Raw genomic sequence first — 25903 nt, 5'->3', positions numbered from 1 at the left:
ACATAGTCATATACTGATATTTTAGCTAACTAGTATTGATTACCCTGTACAAACACAAACATCACTGTGACATATAATTATACTAGACCGGAGATGGACCATGGCAGCTGGTTCTGAGAATCAACCATTTCCATCGCTTCAGGAAATTCAAGAAATAGTGACACTGTATCATATCCTCAATTATTTAGGTACTGCCAGTTAGTACGAGGTTGGTACGTAAGGTTGACCAATCACAACTTGTGAAATTCACAAAAACTTTATTGTATTAAAACCAAAATGTTAGTAAATACAAATCAGTCGTAAGCATGCATGTGAAAACTTGATTGAAATACTTAAAACTGCCAAATTACTGTAAAATAACACGAACTAGAGCATTTGATTTAGTATTGTTCAAAGTCATGATAATGTGGGCTGGTAGGTTATGGACGTATTCACCTCTGCAGTGTCACATGACTCATCAGGGACTAGCGGGATTGTCAGGACGGCTCCAGTCATGTGACAAACACCAGACTCCTCACAGTAGTAGCAAGCTGCCTCAACCTGCACAGAAGAGGGGTATTGATTTCAAAGTAAAGTGTCTTAATCGTGTAGGAATGTATACACAGGAGAGCTCCCTATACGTGCACTTGATACACGGCTGGATGTGGTGTATAATACAGATGTGCATCATGTAAAGTGTGCATGTTCATTTGCTAGATTAGAATGACATGTGTAAATTGCACAGTGACACTATTGGAAGTACATACGAAGCTACTAAAATGTAGGTCTTAAACTACTTGCTTTCCCAAGAGACACAATTCTCAGCGCCTGTTATGGCCGCCTGTTGTGGCCTGGAATGTTTGCAATGCTCTAATTCGTATTGTATTGTTGTTTACACCTCATCTATACGGCTTAGTGGAGCTACCATTAATGTGAGGAATTTCTAGATAGTAGGTGCTGAATAATGTGCATCAAAAATCGTCATGGGGATCACATAATTAACTAGAAAGGTACTAAAGGTATCTCCTTAGCATGCACAATAATAATACGACCATAGACAAGCTGACTATTGAAAATCCCTAACTCTTGAATTGGAAAATAGATATGCTTAAGTCATTAGTGTATGTATACTCAAGAGACCATTAATTGTTACAGTATTACATGTACAACTGAAGGTTGCATTGACTTCCTTAGCAACTTTTGAGGATACAGGTGCTCTAATTATTATACCAGACATTAACAGTGTTAATTACATGTGTGCTTCCTACCTGAAAATCAATGTCTGCTGGGCTGTCTGGGGCATCAAACTGGGTGGTCATTTTGATCACTGCTCCAGCACTAACACTGCCAGTGGTAGCTTGATCAGGGACAAGGCTGTACACACTCGGTTGATCTGCAAAAACCAAAAATAGAAAAAATGAGCAGTGCTGAAATGATGAATATGCAGCGATCAGTATACTGCATGGTATGGAACCTCTAGATACTATACAACAGAGCTAAGTATTATTGCTGGTCTGAAGCAGTCACAGAAGTACAATATAACATTCCATCTCAAGCCATTACAATTAAGTCACCCCATGTACGGCTTTAAAGGTGAGGTAGTCACCATACATGACGACATTTCACCCCAAGGACTGACTATCACACATTAACAGTCAGTCAACAGAAGCACAAAGAGTGTGCTATGTCATGGCAAAAATAGCTACAGCCAAAAATTGCTTTAGGCAAGTGAATATCATGTTACAAAGAGGAGTACTGAGTAGAAATGATGATGATGATGTGTGTTTAGCAACATAACTATTGGAGCTGCTACGATAGCTTCTAAATATACAAAACAAATTCTTGGGATACATTCTTCTCATAGATTATTAGTATCAGCTGCAGAGTGAAAAGACCAGGCTGACACACGACACATGCTAAAAGGGATTTGATATATCAATACAACAGTCAAACATGGCCTATTAATATCAATACGTCCGCCACGTCACTGCATGTACGAAAGAATTCTTAAGAAAAGTGGGTGTGCTCTTGGGAAACCAACACACAGCTCTAAAGTGTGATTCATTCAACACCTCATTGAGTTTCCTACAGCTGTTGCTACTAGTTTTACTTAACAATTAGTCACTGAACATTCATTCCCATAAAAAAATGAGTGAGTGGGAGTAACCAAGTAATGCTGTACTTTTAAAAATATTTTAAAAATATTTTCAATAACGTTGGATATAGTGGACCATTACTTCTAGCCCAAACTAAGAGTACAGCTGCCCCCTTACAGCCATGTTGGGAGTACACAGCAAATTGCTACAACTCTACGTGCAATAGAACAAAGGTTTTTCAAGTGCTTGTAATTTGCTTAAAAGAATAGAATATATATACTCATCATGTGCACGTACGTATATGAAGCTACTGCATACCTTACCTGTTAGAATTTGCCAGGCACTGGGTGCGTCCTCCGTCCAATGACAAGTGGGGGGTGGGCGGAATTGTATAACTATGGTAACCAAGCCTCTTTTAGGAACAGAAATTGGATCATAGTTCACATTGACGGCTCTTCTCCCAGTCAACCGCTTGACAGGTGCTGCCGGGAAGTGCAGATCCATCTATGTACAGTATAATATTATAGTACGTGAAGGCAATTACAAGTCATAGTGAACACATATCAAATAATAATTATGTGGTAATTTCTTCTGATTAACGATACAATTGAAGTGAATGCAAACAATTATAATCGCTAGAGGATCTTGTACGGTTTCAACAATCCAGGCACTTCGATACAATATGGTAGCCATGGTGGCAAATTACTATAATTGGTAGTGATCTCAAATTCATGAGTAAATCAAGGCACAACAAGCAGCGTGCAGCTGAGTGTCACTAATGAACCTCATCAGGTCTTAACCTCAAAAATGGACAATTGCAAACACATGTAGCTTTTCTTAATACTAAAAACTTGTGGAAATCAAGGTAAGATATACCACACTCATGCTTACCTGAGTCACTTGTTTGGTGTCCAGATCTACCACTCGTATCACATGATTGTTGGTGTCGGCTACCAATAGGGACTTTCCCTCTGGCCCAAGACACAATCCACCCGGCTCTGAGAACTGAGCATGCGAAGTAGCTCCGTTGACGAGACCAGCTGTCCCAGTGCCTGCCAGAGTGGTGCAGTATTTTGTAGCGGGGTCAATCACCTTGATCTGAGAGGAAATAATGTGCACACAGATAATGTACAGTAGCAGGTCTACGTGTTTAGCAAGTACCTTGTGGTTGTATGAGTCAGCCACATAGAGTCTACTGTCCTGTTGATTCCAGACCACTCCCAGTGGGTGCTGTAGTCGAGCATCTCGACCCTTTCCGTCCTTGTCACCATAGGCAAACAAATCCTGTCATGTGTGTGTGTGTGTGTGTGTGTGTGTGTGGCGGGGGGGGGGGGTATTTTGTAAAGTACAGACGCTCAAACGAACAGTTCTATCACAAGAGCTAACTACATATCCATCCATTTTGCCATTTTGTGCCATACCGTAGGGTCAATAGCTCCTCCAACCAAGGCCTTAGTCCCGCCCTCTGGAACACCTACGCAGCGCACAGTAGAGCTCTCACTGTCGGCAATGTACAGGTTACCCCCTCCACCCAGTGTGAGTCCAGAGGGTTGAGCAAAGGCCGCTTTGTGAGGATACGAGTTGTTCTTGTTTGCCTCATCCCCTGAGCCGGAGAAACGGAGTGTGGTCCCGGCAGAGTAGTGCCTGGGGGTAAAGTGGAGGGAATAGAACAGTCAATTGAAAGCACAACCGTACCTTCCTTTAGTCCAGTCTGCATCTTCCAAGAAGTGTATCCAAATTTGGTGAGAGCCTGCCATAGCAATGAACAGCAGATTAGGGTGGTCAGAGTTAGGGGATGTCCCTAGTTCAAGGTCCCACGGAGAAGATATTTCCTGAGCCGTGCCCACTGCCCCTCCCTCCTTGTCGCTGCCTTGGCAACCAGTTCCGGCTATTGTGGTAACAGTATCAGCAGCCAAGTCAATCTGCAGATGAATATTGTGGTCACCACAAGAAACAGAGGCTAATTTACATGTACACAATCTAATATCAATTCCCTCAGCTGTACTAGATTCACTCTACTAGAATTAGCTGTTCCAGGGCTTACCTTCCTAATGGCATGGTTGTTGGTATCGGCCACATAGAGTGCTCCCTGGTGACAGAGTATTCCCTGAGGGGAGTTGAACTGACACTCTCCCTTACCCCCGTCCTTTAGACCTGCCACACCACTACCGTAGATACCAGCAACACTTCCTGCATGTGTATGTGTGTGAACACAATCAATAAACTTGGTAAGGAGCATAGAAATTAAAACTTAGAAACAGTAACGTGAATGTGCTTTCCAACTGTAACTGTACATACCACTTGTCTTCTCCACAGATAAGATGTGATGGTTGCTGGAGTCTGAAATGAATAAGACACCTCTCTCCTCACTTAAGCAAACTTTTCCCGGGTACTTTAAACCGAGCGAGGAGGGAGCCTCCATCTTTGTTACCCCCATCCCCAGCGGAATGTCATCGAGGTTCAACCTGTCCTTGTAGTACGCAACGACTGTATCCATGACGATGTGGAACTCGTCGGCATGCCCCTCTCCAATGATGTAATGCAGTAGTTGTCGATTAGGACCGATAATTACCAGAGTGGGCCAGCAAGTTATTCCTAGCCTCTCCCAGAGTTCAATGTTGACATCATTCACAACTGGATGTTTGATACCATACCTATATAAACATGCATGGGAAGGAATAACAATAATCTATAAACAGAGTATTGAGTGTGAACAGATGCTTTATCCTAAAACAATGCTGCCATACATCCATCCACAAAGAAACTTATTAACCAATTTACCTCTCAATGGCATTTTGAATGTTGTCCGACACCTTCTCATTACCAAACTTGGCCGAGTGTACACCGACGATAACCACACCATCGGACGGAGAATAGATACGTTCCAATCTCTCCAAATCGGGGAGAATATGCACACAATTGATACAACAGTAGGTGAAGAAATCCAACACCACAATCTTCCCAGCTAGCTCCTTCGAAAAAGACAGAGGTTTTGAGTTGAACCAGTCCAAAGATGATGGGAATTCAGGGTCCAATTGGAAGAGGGGATCATTCTCAGTGGCTTGAAGATGAGTGGTGATAGCTGACTGCTTCTCACGGAGAACTTCTGTTTGTTCGATAGAGAATCTCAATGATGAGAGCTTAGCCTTCACTGATTTATGCTCTAATGGGGGAATCAGAGTAGACATAGCCGATGTAATAGCTTATTATTTTAGCTAGCTAGGAACAATCCTAAATATTAGGTAAAGATAATGTAACTAGTAAATCATTTTTGCATGGCTTGGCTTATTATACTTCATAATCCCACGACCCATACCTACTTAGAATGTTTCAACATATTTTCTTTCTCTTCCAGTCACATCATTCATGGTGCAACAAATTTATTGTCAGCAAAAATCAGTAGAATCAAAATTACAAACCATCTTTTTTCCTTCTAAATAGCTGCTGTCCATTTCCACTGATAAACAGACAAGAGTGCACTATGCAATAATAATCCCTAATAGTAATCAACTTGTAACAGGTAAATGATTTAATTGTTTGTCTTATACTGTCCCTAAGTCCATACAACAACATACATCACTTTTTCTTGCCCCCTGCTTTCAGAGCAGCCTTGGTTGTCTTGCCTCCCTTGGGGTCAGCCTTATCAACAGACTTGATAACACCCACAGCCACCGTCTGTTTCATGTCACGTACAGCGAACCTTCCAAGAGGAGGGTACTCGGAGAAAGACTCGACACACATGGGCTTTGATGGTGTAAGCACAGCAATGGCAGCATCACCACTCTTGACGTGCTTTGGGTTTTCCTCGAGCACCTTGCCAGATCGACGGTCAATCTTTTCCTTGAGCTCAGTGAACTTGCAGGCAATGTGGGCGGTGTGGCAATCGAGTACCGGAGCATATCCAGCATGAATTTGACCAGGATGATTGAGGATGATGACCTGTAGTTAACAATTGTATAATTATAAATATCGTACCATTAGCGAGATATAATTATAATTAATTATGATCGATTCCAATTAGTGGTTTGACTGTACCTGAGCAGTGAAAGTTTTGGCCTCCCTCGGTGGATCTTTCTTGGAATCTCCAGCAACCATCCCTCTCTTGATTTCTTTCACAGAGACGTTCTTCACATTGAATCCAACATTGTCTCCAGGAAGAGCTTCAGTAAGAGACTCGTGATGCATTTCCACAGACTTGACTTCAGTCGTGATGTTAGCAGGAGAAAAGGTGACTAAAGTTCCGGGCTTGATGATACCAGTCTCCACACGACCAACAGGCACCGTTCCAATACCTAAACTCAAAACAACATAATTATTAAGAGATTGTAAAATTTGATATGTTTCACTGACCTCCGATCTTGTACACATCCTGAAGTGGGAGGCGGAGGGGTTTGTCAGTTGGCCTTTTAGGCGGGAGGATGGCATCCAGAGCTTCGAAGAGTGTTACTCCATTGGCATTTCCATCCTTCCTCTCAACAGCCCATCCCTTGAACCACTTCATGTTTGGACTCGGCTCGAGCATGTTGTCACCGTGCCAACCAGAGATAGGAACAAATGCGACAGCTTTGGGATTGTATCCAACCTTTTTGGCGTAAGTACTCACTTCCTTTTGAATTTCCTCAAATCGAGTCTGTAAAAAATTTCATTATAATTATATGCAGTACAGAATTTAAACTGGGAATGAATACTATGTTACAGGGGTGTACTCATTTAGACTAACAGCAAAAATAGTATGAGCAAATATTAAGCATCTCATTAACCTGTGGGGCGCACCCTTATAGTAGTTGGTTGGTTTATCTGTATGTGCTCACCTGGATGCCATAAGCACTGCATCTATAGCATTGATAGCTTTCACACAACAAGTTATTAGTAGTGTATTAGTTTTAATAGTGACAGATTTTGACACTAAAGGTTTGTTTGCTCATCCACTAAAACTCTGGTATCAGAAGTGTCAGCATGCCAGTTTTATTGCTCCTATTACATTTTGTATAAGACTCCTTTAGTTTCAATTGTTCATGTCAACAGCCAAGGATTTATTAGCACTTCACTGCTCTAGTTAAGTCAGAGGTAGTAAGTCATACCTGGCTGTAAGGTGGCTCTAGTTAAGTCAGAGGTAGTAAGTAGTAAGTCATACCTGGCTGTAAGGTGGCTCTAGTTAAGTCAGAGGTAGTAAGTCATACCTGGCTGTAAGGTGGCTCTAGTTAAGTTAGAGGTAGTAAGTCATACCTGGCTGTAAGGTGGCTCTAGTTAAGTCAGAGGTAGTAAGTCATACCTGGCTGTAAGGTGGCTCTAGTTAAGTTAGAGATAGTAAGTCATACCTGGCTGTAAGGTGGCTCTGTGCTGTCCATCTTGTTGACTCCAACAATGAGCTGCTTCACACCCAGAGTGTAGGCCAGGAGAGCATGCTCACGGGTCTGCCCATTCTTAGAAATACCAGCTTCAAATTCACCAGTGCCTGCAGCTACAATCAACACTGCACAATCAGCCTGCAAAAGAAAAATGCAGTAATTTAAATCATGTAGCATAAGTGGATGCACTTTACAATACCTAGAACATCTGTAAGGTATATAATTGACAATGAGAGTAAAGCTATAATAAGCCTCAAATGAGAAAACACACTTAAAGGTGACTGTTATGCAATCGTGGGGTGGTATGTGGTAACCTTCGAGATACAGGAAATGGGTACCATATATGGTCACTGTTGCATGTGCTCTGCACACAATGGGCTCACCTGGGAGGTGCCAGTGATCATGTTTTTGATGAAGTCACGATGGCCAGGAGCATCGATAACAGTGATGTAATACTTGCTAGTCTCAAACTTCCAGAGAGCAATGTCGATGGTGATACCACGCTCTCGCTCAGCCTTCAGTTTGTCCAATACCCAGGCGTACTTGAAAGAACCTTTGCCCATCTGAAAAAATGTTGTGCCATTCATTTAATACAATTAACAATGTAGTGTGAAATGTAAGTATGCATACTTACACGTTTAACCATACAATTTTGTAGCAAAAGCCCGACAACGTAAAATCAAAAAAGCTGTTAATCTGGAAACGATTAAAGTTGGACATACCTCAGCGGCCTCCTTCTCGAATTTCTCAATGGCACGCTTGTCAATACCTCCACACTTGTAGATCAGATGTCCAGTAGTCGTTGATTTTCCAGAATCCACATGGCCAATGACCACAATGTTGAGATGAAACTTTTGCTTGGGCATTTTCTTTTGGGGCTGGAGATTGGGAACAACAGTACTATTCAAACCAAACGGTATTTACTGCAAAGCGAACACAAATTTTATTAAGCTACACAGACAACAAAAGACATTGTTACATACGTAACACGTGGTGAACTTAAATGCATGCTTTCTGGTAATTGAATTCAATGCAGAATTTGTAAATACTTAAAGCAAGGTAGCAGCTACAATTTGGTAATAAAACTCACGTTAAAAGCTGAATTTAGATGAAGATTGAAACGGATCTTACAAAAATCACACACACAGAGTTCTTCGCCAGATGCTCAGATTGTGAAAGGAAGAGTCGGTCTACTGAGCATGCTCATATACGCCTCCAAACCACGTGGTTAAACCGGATATTGCTAGACAGCTATATGGTGCACGTGATCAATACTACTTGAGAGGGGTAGCACTAATTGGAGCTATTGCTAATTCCATCGACGATATTTATCAGTTACTATGACTACCTAGTTACCACATATTAAACAACAAGAAGGTAGCTGTGTTTTTAGACTACCTGAGCACTTAGCTAACGAAGTATTTATGGAAGGCTCCCTAATGATGGACACACAATATGATCTGACACCTGCTAAGAAAGTTTACTTGTACACAAATGGAGTGACTAACAAGCAGCCCAAGTGCATGGTGGTCAACGACAGGCAGATAAGAGACTTCAGCACGTTTCTTAGCATTGCCACAAGTGGTCTGAGAGCTCCTGTGGCTATAAGGAACATTTACACTCCGGCTGGTGGTCATAAAGTGAATAGGTTGGACGATTTGGAGACTGGTCGATACTATGTGGCAGGTGGCTCTGAGCATTTCAAAAAAGTCAAGTACGTTGTGTAAATCGAATTGTGATCAGCTCATTTTACACTCTGAATTGCAGGTATGGAAGCGAAACAAAGAGATTGCTAGCTCGAAGACAGCAAAGAGAGGTTTGTGCATCCATACCAGTATTCCCATTCTGTACTGTTTTCATTACACAGTTCCTGACCTTGCCTACTAGAAGTACAGCTAGTGTTGTGGTTGCATCCGCTAGGTACAGAAAACCCATCGAGAAACCATATGTGATCCAGTAAGTATTTTGTTACTTTGTTCCAAACGGAAATGTCATCGTTTCCCTACAGTGTGTTTCGGAATGGTGATGAGAGATATCGTGGAGCACGGGTTCTCATTCCACGGCAAATGATGGGATCATGGGAATACGTTCTGGAACTAGTCACAGAGAAAAGCCGTCTAATCACACCAGCAAAACGCCTCTGTACACTGGATGGACAAGTACTGCATGCTGTCAGCGAGCTACAAGATGGAGGAAAATATGTTGCTCTAATAGGGACCAAGTCATTCCAAAAAGTGTCATATTCTGCCCTAGAAGAGAAAAAGTCACTCTTCAAGTTTGTTGAAAATTGTGTTTGGAATACTGTATTTCTAGAATATTTTGCTGGTGTTGAAATGCAACCATTGCGTTCTGGAGCTGGTTTCATTAGAATTAACTAACAACTGTACAGCCACACTTCACCCATTTTAGGATCGTGTGTAATTACTAGTTTTGCGAAGTGATCAACGCTTATTTTATATGTTTAATGCTCGCAAAACATTCCAGTAAAATAATACAGTAGATAAAACTAAATGCCTCAATGTTATTGCAGTACTAGTAGTGTGCATACATATACCTAGTGTATTACTAGCCTCCTCTTTTTATGTGTGCAGAGTAGCAGTAACTGTCCCTCGGACCATGCATAGACTGAAGAAGAGATTCCCCCCTCGTCCAAGAGCAGCCAAGCGGAACCAGGAGGTGGAAATAGTCAAACTGCCACCCATTGATACAAAGCACAAGAATTTTGAGAGAAGAAAAAGCAGACCATTTGGAGGTCGTAAGAATAAAGAAGGAAGAGAGAAGGGCATTGAAGACCACAGAGCTGTAAGTTCATTTCATGCCTATAATTCCATGGACTACTCCCATATTCTGCACTATTCTATAGTAGTCTGTAAATAATTGCTATTTTCTTTTATCACAGGACTCTGTGTTTGGTGGGAGCCTAGATAGACCCACTTATCCGTTAGAACCCCGAGATCCTGTTATAAGCAGCCGTGTCTTCACTCATAATGTATTGGTTACTGAAGACAACAGGAACAGCCCTGTCTCTACTCGTAAAGTATTGGCTACTCATGACAACCAGAGCAGCTCTGTCTCTACTCGTAAAGTATTGGCTACTCATGACAACCAGAGCAGCTCTGTCTCTACTCGTAAAGTATTGGCTACTCATGACAACCAGAGCAGCTCTGTCTCTACTCATGAAGTTTTGGTAACTCAAGGCAACAAGGAATCCTCAGAAACCACCTTCCACCAAACAACCAAGACACTAGACTCCGCTGTAGTATTGCCTCCCGACACACATGAGGTAAAAGCAACATCGATTCCAGCCGCACAAGAGACTGTGGATGCACCCGTTGAAGACGAAGTGATGGAAGATTTGGACACCTCAATGCCTGTGGAAGAAGCACTGAACCAGCCCACTATGGAAGAGAGAAGTACACACACATTGAAACCATACATGTGTATTATAATCACGCTTGTTCTGTAAGACTGTAGCTGCAAGACAGAGGTGACCATTTTACACTTAAAACCATAGAAAACTAGAGCACTGAAGTTCAAACCCTCGGCGTTAATTTGGGGTTTAGTGCCTTGAGTCAAAGCCGTGTGAGAGATGTCCCAGTAGGTTCGAGTCAAAGCAGCATGTAAATCTAGGCCAACGTGCAGCTTCTTAGCTTTTGCTCGCTTTTGTTTGACACCAAATTAAGCTTTAACATCAAAATCTGCCAAATTTAAAAACTACTACCCTGTTGTTTTGAGGCTATCCATGGTACAAACACAGCGCTATCGCATCCAGGTGAGCAGCTTAGAATACACAGCAGACAGACTGACTGACTACTATAACCTGTGGCGCCACGGCGCACTTCGGGTTAATTAGCCCCATTTTACTCCCACCCACCCCCATTTCCACTGACTACACCAACTGTGTACCCATGCATACTATAGGTAATAACCCTCTTGATGAGGCTGGAGATGTGGAGGAAGTACTTGAGGAAGCTGGGGACCCAGGAGAGGGGGACAAGACCATCACCCGAGAACTTACACATGTGGTGACTCAAAATACTGATGAGGGACTGCACTATGGGAAAGCCAACAAACAGGTGAATACTTCATACATTATTTTTTTTATCTCATCATGACAGTGTACATGGTATTTTTTATATAATAAGATGTAAAATTGCACAGTTGTATTTAGCTGTAATTTTGTTATACTCATTAGGAACTCAAAGAGCTCGAGTCCCAACCTCTGCAAAATGCAGTTGATCTTTCTCTACAAAGAAACAAGATGCAGTCCACGTTTGAACCAGCTGGTAGCACTGAAAACTCAAGCTCTGTGCAGGTTGTTACAAATGATCAAGTCAGCAGTGTCTCACTATCTAAGAGAAGCAGCAGTGCAAAGTCGAAACACACTAGCACTAGATCTTCAGCCACAAAAAGCAGATCACAATCTGTAAACAAATTGAATCCAAGTCAAACACAAGTGTTAAGCGGGCTCGGTACTGGAAGCGAATCAAGCATTGCAAAGTCGAAACACACTAGCAGACAATCTTCAACCACAAAAAGCAGATCACAATCTGTAAATCCAAGTCAAACACAAGTGTTAAGCGGGCTCGGTACTGAAAGCGGATCGAGCATTGCAAAGTCGAAACACACTAGCAGACAATCTTCAGCCACAAAAAGCAGATCACAATCTGTAAACAAATTGAATCCAAGTCAAACGCAAGGTTTAAGCGGGCCCAATACTGGAAGTGAATCGGCAAGCACAGTTACTACTACTACTACTACCTACCACTACTACATACCTGCTGAGGGTGGTCCCCCGGTGATTGTCGATCAAGAGGAAGCTACAGTTGTTGAGAGCCGAGTCGTAGAGAGTATGCCAACCGAGGATACCAATACAACATTACAGGGTGATCAAGGGGGTACAGTTGAGGAAATCTCATCAGAACAAATTTTGGGCTCAGATGAAAGCAAACCAGATAATCACATTGAAGTGAGTAGTACAACAACAAGTATTTCTGTAGTATTACTTACACAAGGTTTACGTTTACATACTAACTTGTGTGTATGTTCGTTCATTCCTCAACTTTCAACTTGTAAATTGTATGCTCTAATTCTCCTACAGGCTCCTGAGGTTGTTGAAGAGGAGGTTGTTGAAGAGGACATACCAGTAGAGACAAGCAGAGTGAGTCCTACTGCTGAACCCGAAGAGACCACATTTGTTATAGAGGACTCACAAACAGACTCTTAGTTAGAGCCATTCTACATACATGTATGTCTTGTTGTGCTGCAAATTATTGTTTTTGATCAGTCATGTTTTTCCTGGAACACTTTACCCTTCATCATAACTTTACCCCTTGTAACTCCATCATAATTATAATTATTACTCGAAAATTATTTTATTTCAAGGAATGTACAATGATTTTAATAAGTGGTAATGACAGCCACAAGAGTGTACAAACGCGCAATAAGACAGTCATGCACATGATCATTATGTGTACAGTTACAATGAATTCATTAAGTTCTTGAAAGAGCTCTTAGGTAGGTATTGGTTTCCTTCTCTTTCCATCTGTAAGGGGACAAAAAGGTGTCAGCCTGAGCCTACTGACATTGATACATGGCTCGATCTATAGTTAGGAATTAATGTACATGGGGAAAAGCTAGGGAGAGAACGGGGGAAGGATAGTAGAGGAGAAAGAGGAATAGAGTGAGAGGGATAGTGGGGATAGAAAATCACAACAGTACACTTCTAAAGGCGAATTAGCTAGGGTCAACAGCACTTCCAATGGCATTACATGTAGGACTGACTTACCTGGCTGTTCTGATCCCAGCCTGAAGCTCTTCCAGTTTTTCACTTAAGGAGGAGGGTTTCGGACGACCTTCACTGGAAACCTGCTCACTCACTACAGGTGGGCTGGGCACACTGGTAGAGCTCATCCACTCCTGGAGCTGGGCCTCAAACCTATGCAATACCAACAGTCCATCATAAAGCTATCTGCTGTATCAAGAGTTCAATGAAATCTTGGCTGTATGTATAATAGTACATAAATTATTTGTAGTTTTAACATTGATTTTTAGCCATTAATTTCTCCATCTATGCAGAGAAATGCACCTTTGTGAGTGGGCTTTCTCCATTTGCAACAATGTTAGCTTTTGTGTCAGTTCCCTAACTTGGACAGCAGTTGTCTCATGATGTAGGGACACAGTGGAGGGGATGGTTGTGTTGCCATGTACACCATACGGGGACACACCCACACTAGAGGGGGGCTTAGGGGTAGGAGAGGGACTGGGGTAATGAGTTGAAGAATGTAGGGGCGTCCCCGTCAGATGAGGAGGGTCACTTCTATGTCTTCTGTGCCTGTGCAAGCAAAACACAAAATCATAGCACTGAGCACTTTTAAGTACCTGTAATGTACATAACAAACTATCTTGAGATTACTGTGTGCGTATCGAACTGGTATAACACCTTATTTTCCTTGGTGACTGTAGCCCAGTGAGTTGAGAAGCTGTGGCAAGACTTGTCTCTGCCTGCGCTCTCAGCCAGCTTGTAGGCACGGTAAACTTCCGTTTAACGCTATGGAGAGTACTTGCCCAAAGATCTGAGTCCAAACATGAGAGGATGTGCTCAATACAAGCGAGGATCACATGAGTCCATGGAACGCAGCATTCTGGTTCATCAGTCTCACCACACTCAAACATGTGATGATGGCGGTGAAGTAAGGCCTTGATCCTGAGAAAAACCACAAAAAGAATTGCTATATACAGCGGGCCTGTTAGTCTAGGGAAGGTGGTCCTACAAGGTGAGCAGTACCTTGAGAGCAATGTGACAGAGCCATGAGGGGACCCAGGCAGCTGCAAGGAGGCCACATAGTTGAGACACTGGGAACACTGAGTGGACCACTCGGCCTCAGTCCAATGTGGACCCAGACTGAGAGCAGGGGAGGGCAACTGAAGGCTGGCCAGGCACGTCTGCAACTTAGACAAGTAGGAAGGACGATTCCAGAAGACCGGAGGCAAACCTGTAAGAAAAGAATCATTCATAGCAAATGTTAAAATAAAACAGTGAAATGTACACATTAGCAGGTTTCGTTTACTACCAGCATACTTACTTTTCTGTGTAAATGTTTGTGCTGCATACTCAGGAATTGGCCAATCAAGTTCCTCCAACTCTTCTCCCGTTGCAACAGTTGCCAAGTGGTCTAGGATGTAATTATAGAGACTGATAATAGGGGCAGGGGCCTGAGAGGGGAGGGTGGCCTTCTCCCGAGCAGTGCTGTCTGAGACCACCAGTGGAACAAAGAGATCAAGTAGACCTGTGAATGATCAGAGCAGTGAATAAACTCAAAGTGGCTGCACACAAAGTATATGCACACATGTACAGTTTCTTAGTCGAGACAGTTTCTTAGTCGAGAGAAGTGGGGTGGAAGTTGCGATGGTTAGAGAGGCCACACAATAACAGATTGTACCGGGTATTACAGAATGGTTGAAACCAGCCCACCTTTCTCGACATAGTCCTTGACTGGTGTGTGAAACAGAGTGGGCGGAGATGGGGAGTGCTCCACAAGCCAGCGAAGACGCGTACACACCTAAACAGTGGGAGCACAAAACTTACTCAGTAGTCTACCAAACTACATTTTAAGAGTTCAAACTTTGGGGTTTCAAAGTTAGCGAACAAATATTTCACAAAAATAATTCTATAGGCTTGGCGACGGATTATGATGCCTAGAGTCAATAGCCTATGTGACAGGTAATGGAGTGCTTGACTTACTGCTTCTTCCTCTGTGGTTTGCGTGGGTGGCACATAACTGGGGATGTCCAACTTGAGACACTCCACATCAGACAAACACGATTGTGGTTGTTTACAATAGTCTCCAAATGCTGTGTGGGCAAAGACAGACAATTCATGAGCACACTAGTCTTCTTGGCACAGCATTTACCTAATGATACCACGAAGCCAATACAAGAAGCATGGCTACGTACAACTAAAAGGATCTGCTATTAAGTCCCACGGCATGCTTTGCAGCGTACTGTTACAGTAGCATTAGATTATTGGCTATATATAGCTACATGTATGTTATTGACTAGCTATGGTCTGCCTTGTACGACCACTTGTACAAGAAGCTTCTAATTAGCTGAAGTTTGCCTATTACATATAATTATGTAGCTGTACATACCTCTTCTGAGAGAGATCCACGCTGCCAAGTGGTTGTCCTCCAGTTCCCTAGAGTGGGCTAACAAGAGGGGTACAGGAGTGGAGCTCTTGTGACTCCTCATCACCACACCCAGCATCTCAAACACACTCTCAATGTATTCCTACAGGGAAATACGCAAGCATGATTAGCAATTGTTAAAAAAAACTACCTAAATGGTAGCAGTAAGGATAATCTGACACAGGACACTAATCGTTAGATTATAGCAGAAACAACAGCGACTTAGTACTACTGGTATGGCACACATTCTAATATCAACCATGTGACATGTACCTGAATGCTCTCTCCTTGTGGCAACTGTGCATACAGCATGATCCCTGATGCTCCATTCACTTCACCTCTCCAGTGAGAGCATATACCCTGTACGGCTACGTTTAGCTTTCGTGTTGCCTGTTTATCCCAATGGTCTAGCACACCCCCTTGAACAGGGGCAGAGTACAAAGCCAACAGTTCTGTGTTTTTGCTGGGAACAGATGAGCCAGTAACGGTCTTGAGTTTCCGATAGAGCCAGTTGAGAGTGTGCTTATCAGAAGGGGGGAGTGTACTTTGTGGAGGGTAGATGAACGCGAGCTTCCAGTGGATGTGAGGAGTGTGGGGGTGTGAGGGGGTGTGGAATGCCAGGAGGGAGTCTTGGAGAATTAGCGGCAGGTTCAACGGAGCATAAAATTCGTGTCTGTGTATGCGTGGGTATGCGTGGGTGGAGAGGCAAATAATTAGATGTGCCGTTGGTCCAATAACACGATTTTCTGAAAGCTTAGAGAGGCCTTTAAGTAAAATCAAAAGTCTGTTTTTGTGACAATTAAAATACCAATGGGCTTTATAAAAAAGACCATGGTATTTTTCTGAAAACAGGAAATTTTGGCCGAGATTTAACCATACCATCCCACAGAACTCCTTCTAAGCTTTCAGAAAATCAACGTTATTGGACCAACGGAATTAAAGTTATGGATGTTCAAAGATGCTCTATTTAACGCACGGCCGTAAGGTACATACCGTCTTTTATCTCTTTCTTTCTTGCTGTCCTCCAGTTGCCCAGCAGTTTCAAATGAGGTTGCGACTTCTACCTTTCGTCGTTTCTCAAGTGGGCAGAGGATGTCCAGTTGCCATGGTAATGACATCATAGGAGGGAGGGGTGGGATATCGGAAGCACACTGTCGAACATGTTCCCTGGCCTTCAATGACAATCGCCATCTGTGAGAGAGTATCAGTATAACCATCAATATATACGTACAAGGAAGGGCTTCACCTTTGCCAGTACTTGAGTGTACGCTGCAATAAACATTCCCGCCTGATTGCCTCTAGTTTTTCCTTTTTCTCGTGTTTGACCTGTTCGAGTGTCTCACAGACCAGCCCCCTCACACCCTCACACACACACTCCTCCACCAGCTCCACAGTGAGATGAATGACAGCTGCCTCTTTTGCCTGGGCAGTCAGCACACAGTCCCTGTAAAGACACAATCACACATATAATAACATGTAAGTATGTACATGTACGTGGTACATACATACATACATGTATATACATGCTATAATGCAACAATGCCACTTTGACACTCAGGGGATCTCCCTCCAGCAGGCCAGGCTTTCCCTGTACAGTACAACCCAGTACTGTGACAGCAAGTTACATTATGACTCTCTTATAGCCCAATTACTTGCTTATCAGTACATCAGTACTGTGACTGGCTTTGTCTCCAAGAGTATTGGTTGACGTTGTCAACATAATTATGGGCTACATCTAAAGAATAAGTACATTGTTGTACGTCCTGGTACAAACATCTTCCTTCTTTAGCTTTGTAGCCTATCAAACTTTTGCATCAAGTACAACACAACATACCAATAGATGGTCTGAATAATCTCTTCAACTGCCTCCTTCAACACAACATCAAGTGCCTCTATGACAGCAGATTCAGCCATTTTGTCTTTAATTGCCTTGACTTCCAGGGTCTCCAAGACAGCCTTCTGAGCCACCTCTTGACTCTCAGCCTTGATCAACTCATGTAGAAGCTCTTCTTGTATAAAGATACAGGCTAGTTCTTCTATCTCTCTCAAAAGGTCTATTTCTTCACGCAGGCACTCAAATACCACATCCTCCACACACACACTCACAGCCTCACACTCCACACTCTCCACAGCCGTCATAAGGTCCTCCTTTGTGTACGAGGGTTCACGTGGTAGGGGAGGGGGGACATAGGTAGGGGGCGGAGGGGTAATCGAACGCAGTGGTAGACCCTCTGACGAGAAACTCGAGAAAGGGGTATGGTTGAACAAGGGCGGGAGAGGTTTCCCATACACCACCTGCATGCATGCAATGATATAAAGTTTACTTGCACACTCTGCTACACATTTTAGTAGTCAACTGACCTCTCCAAGTGGTTTCTTATTCTTGCAGTCGACAAGATGGTAGCTCTTCTGTGCCGGCATCTGCTCTCCCTCAGTCATGCCTCCTCGCAAGAACTGAACAGTTTTCCGCGGAGGTGGGACCGTCAGATTAAACGACAGCTCGCAAAACACAGCTGCCTATGGAATCAAAATTGAAACTAGGTTCACAGAATGCCTAGGCAAGCATGGATCAGACAATATAAGTACGGAGAACCCTGGCTAGCACAGAAGTACCAACCAACTCAAGTAACTGATTTGTCATAATTTGTTAATCTATTCGTACAGATAAATAAAAATGGCAACAGCCTAGACACATGCACAATACTATGTATAAACTCAACCTCTTCATTGGTTCCAAAGGCCAGTATTCTGGAAAGGTCTGAGAGAGGGAAGTTAGTTGGTCTCTTCTGGGAGGTATGAGAACGGTTGAGCACTTCCACAGCTCTAGTGCGAGCCAAGTTGAAGTAGCGATGAAGAACACAGCCATTCAGAAATGTTGCTGTCCTAGTGTGTAGCGTGTGTGTGTGTGTGTGTGTGTGTGTGTGTGTGTGTGTAGTGTGGTGTGTGTGTGTGTGTGTGTGTGTGGGGTGGGTTGTTAGTTATGCAAGCAGTAGGAAAGGTAATAACTTTAGGCAGTTGCTGAGATTGATGGTATGATCTTATGGTGACAAGTTTCAATGGTGTGGTGTACATGAGAGTCATGCAGTTAGCAGCTCACCTTGCTAGCTTGAAGAACTTGACAAAATTGTTTGAGTCGAAGGAAAGAGCGACGTCTATAGCAAACCTCACTGCCAGTGTGTCTATGACAGACGGAGAATATTGGGTCACCAAGCTGAGGGAGAGAGGGGAGGAGTCAGCACTACAAAGTATTATCAATAAGTATATTGTCATAAGTATTGTCATAATTATTATGCACCAACACTGACTTCGTACCTACATAGAATACGTGTAAAGCAACTATTACGGTAAATCCTATGGACTTGTGGTAGCTATATACCACATGTACGAGCATGAGGCTTTCAGACAACAAGCAGGGGAATTCCCTTACAGCATGACTAATAACTATACATACACAAAGTGTTCCCCTAAGGCTTACTCGAGTACATTGCCGTCAGTGAGATGCAGGAGGATGTCATAGCAACAGAACTCCGCCTCATTTGGACAAAGAACACCCTATATGTATGTACATAGACAATAATTATTAAATTTAATATGATAATTAACGTAATAATCAGTTTCAATTAATGTTGATCTCAAAATTGATAAACAAAACTGTCAAAATTGCATTGTATATTTAATACAAAAATTAACATACAGAATATGCTCTAGCTAGTCCCTAAATCAGCCACACTTGTGCTATATAACACTAACACACACACACAAAGAAACAACTCAGTGCTCAATTAAAACCTAACTACTCTCATGTTCTCGTTGTCGGCCACGTACACAAAACCTGCAGAATCGGACGTAATCCCTCGAGGATGCACAAACTGCCCAAATCCCGTGCCAATCGTTCGAATACAGTTCAAAATATCACCTTCAGGGCTCAAAAAAGTGACACTGTGGCTACCGAACTCAGTGATAACCAAACGCCCTCGGAAATCTTGAGTGATGTCAATTGGAGAACAAAGTAGGCCTTTCTCAGAGCTAGTAGTTCCTAGCATATACTTGAAGGTGCCTTCAGGGTCGAAAACTTGAAGTCGACAATTGTGGTCATCGCATACAACCAATTCGCCCTTCAAATTGAAGATCATTCCAGCCGGAAGATTGAAGAGTCCTCGGCCGTTTCCAGGTGCTCCGAACTGACCCACGTAACGGGGGGCGGGTGAATCTGGTTTGAATATCTGTATACGGTTGTTCTTCATATCGGATATATAGATGTAGCCGGTGGCTGGGTTGACAGCAACGCCTCTTGGGTGTGAAAACTGTCCCGCTTGTATACCACGAGATCCAAACTGAAACAGCTTGACAAATTCCCCGTTACTCTCGCGACGAAACTTCTGCACCATGTGTGCCTCTCTGTCCGTGATCCAGAGGCAGTTCTCGTGATCTGTAGACATACCGTACGGTCGTGTGAAGTTGGAGCGAACTTGATCAACCTCTTCTCTGGTGATGATGTCATAGATGTGCACAATACAGTCGGAGGCTGTGACGGCCAGCTCTGTGTCAGACACCATGGCCACACCCCAAGGACTCGAGTTGGGGACAGTGAGAGTGAAGGGGGCCGGAATCGGATGGATATAGTTTCGAGCAACTCTTGAATTGAAGGGGCTCCCTTGGATATGCTCGTTGTTGAATTTGATTGAGACTTTGGTGTGCCCCGGATATTCTGGACGATAGCAAACAATGTACGTGCCGTCATGGTTGTCTGTGATGGTACTGGGGTACTTGATTGTCTTCTGTGTGATTGTTGGCACACAAGCCACCTCGATATTGCAATCTCCTCCGCCACTCATAAGTCCTCGACCGTTTGAATCACAAGCCATAATTTTGAACGAGGTATCAACATTCTGTAGTGGACTCTCCAGCCCTGGCCCCTCTGCTGTGGTTGTATTGGGGAAAGGGGCATCACAAAGCTTCCCAAATACACGCATGGGTTGGTCATCGTACGTAAAGTGAGTGTGATCGTCCTCGGATATATCAAAATTCTCAAATGCTCTGTGCATCTCTGACAGTGTCTTGGCGCGAGCCAGCATCTCTTTCTTGTACATGAGTATCTCAACTTCACTTCTTTTTTCCAAGGTTGTCATACAGAAGTCGATAGCACTGGCTATGGAGGCCCTAACTCCTTCAACCCCCTCTAACTCAATGTCCAGATTCTTCTTCTTGACAGCATGGACTGAATGGGAGTCTTCCAGCAGGTGGGCCCTTCGTTGCTCAAGTATTTCAATCGACTTGTCAACAGCATCGTTGATTCTCCTCGATCGCTTGTCGTGAACTTGTGTTACTTTATCGATATGAGCGGCTAGCCTTTCACAGCACCCGGTAACAATCTTCAAATTCTCCTCAAGAGGCTGAAACTTTTCTCGCATTTGTTTCTTTTGGTCTTCGATAATTTGAGGTATGAACTGAAAGTTGTGGTCGCGATGATCACTCTGAACTATTGTACAGTCTCGACAAATAATTTCCTGGCAATCGAAACAAAACAAACTTTGCTCGGCGTTGTGCTTCGGACACAGATAGTTTTTTACGAGGGCTGGTAGAGTGGCTGATTGTTTTATCTCCTCCAGTGAACATATATTGTGGGAAGAGTGCTTGACAGAACGTTGATGCATCTGCTTGCAAGGCTCACAAACAGCACACTTGCAGTCGTAACAAAAGGCAATAGCTCGAGCTTCATCGGCACATTTGCCACAAGTGAGGTTGCCTTCAGTAGATATCGTTTCATGAATGATCAGATGCTCAATAAGATTGACGTACACAAAGTTAGTCTTGATCCCAACAATATGACCTTCATAATCAAATTTTCCACGACAGGAGGGGCACTCCACTTCGTTGGCTGATGGGGTATCAGAGTCACGAGAAGCTCTCATTCGCTTTCGAGCTACCTCTGCTTTTTGCAGGCAATCTTCACAGAACGTGTGTAGGCAATGTAGGGTTTTGGGCATCTTGAACAATTCTTGACAAATGACACATGTTAGTTCTTCCTTTACTCCTTCAATTGTTTTCTCTGTGACTGCAGGTCGGGCCATCTTGTGAGATAATAGAACATGAACAAAGCTAGCTAGCACAGTAGCTACTTGACCTCTAAATGACCCCACAGCTACATCACATCACATCACAACAGGGAATTCCCCTTACAAGGATCATGAATGCAATTAGTAGAATTTTATACAAATGTACACCTTTGTCAAACGTAACTCATTTATAAGCCACAGGTGCTGATAACTCGTACAATTAAAGCAACATTCTTAACCTATTATAACATTTTCACTTTGACACAACTTTCATTTGAAAATATAGAAAAGATAACGAATAAATAATTGTCTGTCAAACGAGTTTATATCTGGTAGTTCAGCTTTGCAGTTCTTTCTTCACTCTTGCAGCCACCAATAGCTAGTGCTCTAATGCAGAGCTAACTACTAAGTAGAATGTCTAGTAACAGATAATATAGCACCATAATATTAGTTATGCGTATACATAAACCTACCGATCCAAGGGAGAGGTATGATTTAAAGCCATTTAAGCCTCGAGGCACTTAGCCTCGACTCCAGCCCCTTGAACGGCCTGGAATCGAGGCTACGAGGCACTGTACTTTTACAATTTTGCTTGAACCATAATTATTTTCCCTGGTGCCAATCTTATCTAAACCCCACACAGTATGCACTAGACACTATGCCGTGATGTGCCACACAGTATGCACTAGACACTATGCCGTGATGTGCCACACAGTATGCACTAGACACTATGCCGTAATGTACCCACAAATTTCAAAAGTGGTGGCTATTTTCAATCCCTCAATCTCAATTCAACCCACACATTTTCTAGGCCTAAGAGGTGGTTAGTGCCAACCATCCCACCGATCAGTGTGGGCACATCCCTAGTTGCCTGAAAGTGCTCACCTTCTCCACCCTCAGATCTCTATAGAACTGCTTGAGACTGAGGAGACACTTGTTGAGGTTCTCACTGTTCATCCGAGGGTCAAACGTGTTGGTGTCTTCTTCACAGAGCAGGTAAGAACAAAGAATATGAAACCTATAGCGAATAAATAACACAACCAATAATGCAGGCAATGATAAGCAATGATAAGAGCGTAATAATCTCACCTGGCACATTTCTCAGTCAACTCTGTGCTCTCTACTGTACACAAATGCTGAATAGTTATGTCCTGCAGAAAGAAAAAAAATTATTAATACAACAAATTTAAATAGTAGCCATGACAGAAGAATACTCTCAAACCTTTCGTATTCCTCTAGTTCTGTTCCAGACAAAGTCGTACCAGTCTGCAGGCCTCTCCTGGTAATCGTCCATCACCCTGGTGACCAGGTAATCCATGGTCATCTGCAGCACGCTGAGTGGTCTCAGATCATGAGGAAGAGGCTCCTCCTGTGTGCATGCATTTGGAGACATTGTATGAGAGTGTATGAGAGAAGGTTGCTGGGTTACCTTGTCAGCTGCAGATCCACTGTACTCTTTGATAGCCTTCTTATGGTTGACGTTGGGTTTCTACAAAAAACAACGTAACAACAATGTGTGAGTGTGAGGTCTCTCCCTATAAAAACAACATGTATGAGTGTGAAGTCTCCCCCTATAAACACAACAATGTATGAGTGTGGGGCCCCCCCCATAAACACAACAATGTGTGAGTGTGGGGTCCCCTCCTATAAACACATGAGTGTGAGGTCTCCCCCTAAAAACACAAAATGTATGAGTGTGGGGTCCCCCCCTAAACACTTTCGTACACAAGATCAACAGAGCAACCAACTTGTCCTTTTCATAAACAGGGTACTCACAATATAATATACAAGCTGTGGTTACATGCCCAACACGGTTACTAGAACAACCACAATACAGGTACAGGACTGCAACTAATACAATACAGTCAATACTACTGCCAATAGATACAGGTCCTACAGTGAGAGAGTAACACATACACGTCCTCCTGTAGTAGAGTCCCTGGAAACTTCGAACCAGCTCAATCGTCTCGTGTATTCCCTTCGATACCTCTCCTTCTCGGGACACAAGTCTGGGCAGGTGCCCACTATCACTCGGGCTTCAGACAGCACCGTTTTTTTCACAGTGCCTGTATAAATAGTGACAGCACAACACATTACACACACACACGGGCCCAACAAAAAAGCTAGACTCCTTCAACTTAAATTCGACTACACTATAATTATGTACAGTGTGGCTACCTTTCCTGATCTGTTGATCCCTAGCATCTAGACTCTCATAGCACTCGGTAGCAGTGTGTCCACGCGTGTGAGGCAGCAGAGGTATGTCAGGTATGGGGATGTTGTAGAGTTGACGAGAATCAGGCAAACTAGTATTAGTATCGGTGCTGGTAACAGTGGCTAGCGGCTGAGTTAAAGTAGAGGGGCCAGTATCAGGCTGCATCAGTGAGCGTAAAAAGTACGGATGATCAGCTGACCTAGCAATGGTATCCATTTCATCACCAGTTACTTTGAGACCTAGGGGGAGAGGGGAGGGGGGGGAGCATTGGTGAAGTGTATACATGTACTAGCAAGTATATGGAGTGCATTGCAAGTGAGTTCAGTGTTACTTAAGTCAGATGCAATTAACTTTTTACCGAGTTCTTGTATGAAATTAGGCCCTTCACATACGCCCTCATCCACATATTCATTTTGTTGTTCATCACCACCATCAGCTTTGTCAGGTGTCCATTCTTCATCAGCATCTTTCTTCTCAGGTCCCAAACGGCTCCACACATTCGATTGCTTGGGTTTGTTTTGAACTGACTGTTGCAAAGGAAAATTTTTAGCGGGCTGAGTATCGCCCTGTTGATTCAACTGCTGTTTCACTGGCTTCTTGATTTTAGGGTCTGTACTCGTTTCATTGCCTGAGGAGATGATTGGAACATCTGGCTGGGTGCTAGACGATGGTTGTCGGCTTGCATGCCAAAATATTATCAGTGGATCATGCTTCGGTGAAATAATCTTCCCAGCTTTCTTCGCAATAACAGCTTCTTCCTATGAACAAATAATGAGCTATATGCATGCAGGTGCAGTAATAATAATAATTTACCCGAGAAGCAAACTCTACAGTGGCAAACATTTTTGCTGGAAAGCACTTAAGGAGCTTGACTTGGCCAAACTTTGCAAAATGACTCCGTAATATTTCAGAAGTGTTCAGTTCATTTGGTATACCCTTAATATGCAATGTCTTCAAGTTGGCGTACTGTTGTGGCTGTGTGGCCGGTTTACTCTGAGTATGAGCAGCGACTACTTCTGAATACGACGGTACTCTACGTTTTCTGGTAGTTTGAGACTCCAGTGATGGATCAAACGAGACTTTTGGTTTAGTGTCCGATTGCATTGACAAATGTACATTGAGTTTTCCAGTGCTTGATGCTTTGAGTGGGGAGGGGGCTAGAAATGGGTTCAATTGTCCACTAGTAGAGTGAATATCTGGTGGGTGTCCAGTTAATGAAGAGGAGGTGGATGGCACTGTTGCACTGCGAATAGGTAAAGTCATAGTGTGGGGAACGGTCAATTTTTTCACTTTTCTGCGACTGGATGGTAGTGGATCTTCTGACTTGCGTTGGGTAAGACTACTCAAGAACGGATTGTCTTTTCCTTGGTTTGTTTTCACCACTAGTGTTTTCACCTGTGAGTCTGTTGCTGGAAGGGCTTTAAGAAACGGATTTTCCAGGCCTGATTGAGAGCCAGGTTGAGACATATTTTGGGTAGCGCTTTGTCCTTGCTGAGATGGGCGTCTTGCCCTCCCTCGGCCACCACCAGCGACATTGCCTGCATAGAGGAATGTCAATGATAGTTACGGTACATTCTCTCTACCTGATCCTTTCCTGCCTGTCTGTGAGAGCCGTCTAATGGCCTGCTTCTTCTGCACAAACACACCAAGAGATTAATATCACAATAATTATATCTCATGTTTATAAAATTAAGCAAGCATAATAACACACTAGACATTCAGATTACCTTTTTCTGAGCAAGTCCAGCCTTGGGACTACTCCCATACATGCCTGCACACACTCTTAAGCTTTTGAGGAAATATAAAACCTTTGATCGACCATAGATCGACCATAGATATATAGCTTTGACAGAGAAGAAGTCTATATACAAATCTACCAAGATGTGAAAGAGTTAATTTCAGACCTCAAACCACGTGTTGGTTTCTCATGAGAATACTAGTGTGAGAATGGCTACTCCCATGAATGTTGAGAACTTACAAGTACTCAAAAACGAGTGTGTACCTCCACAGGATATGAGAAAAC

General features: G+C 43.2%; 5 protein-coding genes across 5 annotated transcripts; 1 reads left to right on the top strand and 4 right to left on the bottom strand.

The window, feature by feature from the left end:
- Positions 1–237: 237 nt before the first annotated feature.
- On the bottom strand, positions 238–5294 carry LOC135331693 (NHL repeat-containing protein 2-like). Its single transcript, XM_064526930.1, has 10 exons — positions 4857–5294; positions 4374–4729; positions 4120–4265; positions 3771–3997; positions 3497–3719; positions 3237–3359; positions 2967–3173; positions 2399–2579; positions 1248–1372; positions 238–540 (listed from the first exon to the last, which is right to left on the bottom strand). The coding sequence occupies exons 1-10, from the start codon at positions 5261–5263 to the stop codon at positions 397–399; spliced, it is 2139 nt and encodes a 712-aa protein (XP_064383000.1). The 5' UTR covers positions 5264–5294; the 3' UTR covers positions 238–396.
- Positions 5295–5438: 144 nt separating this feature from the next.
- Positions 5439–8671, bottom strand: LOC135331698 (elongation factor 1-alpha). The gene is made up of 7 exons (XM_064526935.1): positions 8514–8671; positions 8146–8301; positions 7807–7986; positions 7394–7561; positions 6426–6705; positions 6111–6367; positions 5439–6014 (listed from the first exon to the last, which is right to left on the bottom strand). Exons 2-7 carry the CDS (start codon positions 8287–8289, stop codon positions 5652–5654), a joined length of 1392 nt encoding a protein of 463 aa, XP_064383005.1. The 5' UTR covers positions 8290–8301; positions 8514–8671; the 3' UTR covers positions 5439–5651.
- A 67-nt stretch (positions 8672–8738) lies between these two features.
- LOC135331690 (oxygen-regulated protein 1-like) lies at positions 8739–12796 on the top strand. The gene is made up of 9 exons (XM_064526926.1): positions 8739–9137; positions 9191–9239; positions 9291–9379; positions 9432–9698; positions 10015–10225; positions 10323–10836; positions 11345–11499; positions 11619–12392; positions 12525–12796. The coding sequence occupies exons 1-9, from the start codon at positions 8848–8850 to the stop codon at positions 12648–12650; spliced, it is 2475 nt and encodes an 824-aa protein (XP_064382996.1). The 5' UTR covers positions 8739–8847; the 3' UTR covers positions 12651–12796.
- Positions 12780–25885, bottom strand: LOC135331684 (germinal-center associated nuclear protein-like). Its single transcript, XM_064526919.1, has 27 exons — positions 25608–25885; positions 25464–25512; positions 24694–25418; positions 24239–24638; positions 23844–24119; positions 23583–23731; positions 23095–23154; positions 22888–23034; positions 22755–22816; positions 22551–22683; positions 19085–19161; positions 18707–18820; positions 18330–18492; positions 17971–18126; positions 17444–17904; positions 16856–17053; positions 16603–16800; positions 15883–16282; positions 15574–15712; positions 15168–15277; positions 14898–14985; positions 14509–14712; positions 14211–14418; positions 13866–14129; positions 13512–13757; positions 13212–13361; positions 12780–12968 (listed from the first exon to the last, which is right to left on the bottom strand). The coding sequence occupies exons 1-27, from the start codon at positions 25647–25649 to the stop codon at positions 12917–12919; spliced, it is 5271 nt and encodes a 1756-aa protein (XP_064382989.1). The 5' UTR covers positions 25650–25885; the 3' UTR covers positions 12780–12916.
- LOC135331692 (E3 ubiquitin-protein ligase TRIM71-like) lies at positions 19230–21772 on the bottom strand. The gene has a single exon (XM_064526928.1). It carries the CDS (start codon positions 21678–21680, stop codon positions 19392–19394), a length of 2289 nt encoding a protein of 762 aa, XP_064382998.1. The 5' UTR covers positions 21681–21772; the 3' UTR covers positions 19230–19391.
- Positions 25886–25903: the final 18 nt, after the last annotated feature.

This window comes from Halichondria panicea, chromosome 2, assembly GCF_963675165.1.
Source record: "Halichondria panicea chromosome 2, odHalPani1.1, whole genome shotgun sequence".
Lineage (NCBI taxonomy): Eukaryota > Metazoa > Porifera > Demospongiae > Suberitida > Halichondriidae > Halichondria > Halichondria panicea.
This window is presented reverse-complemented; position numbering and strand designations above follow the sequence as displayed.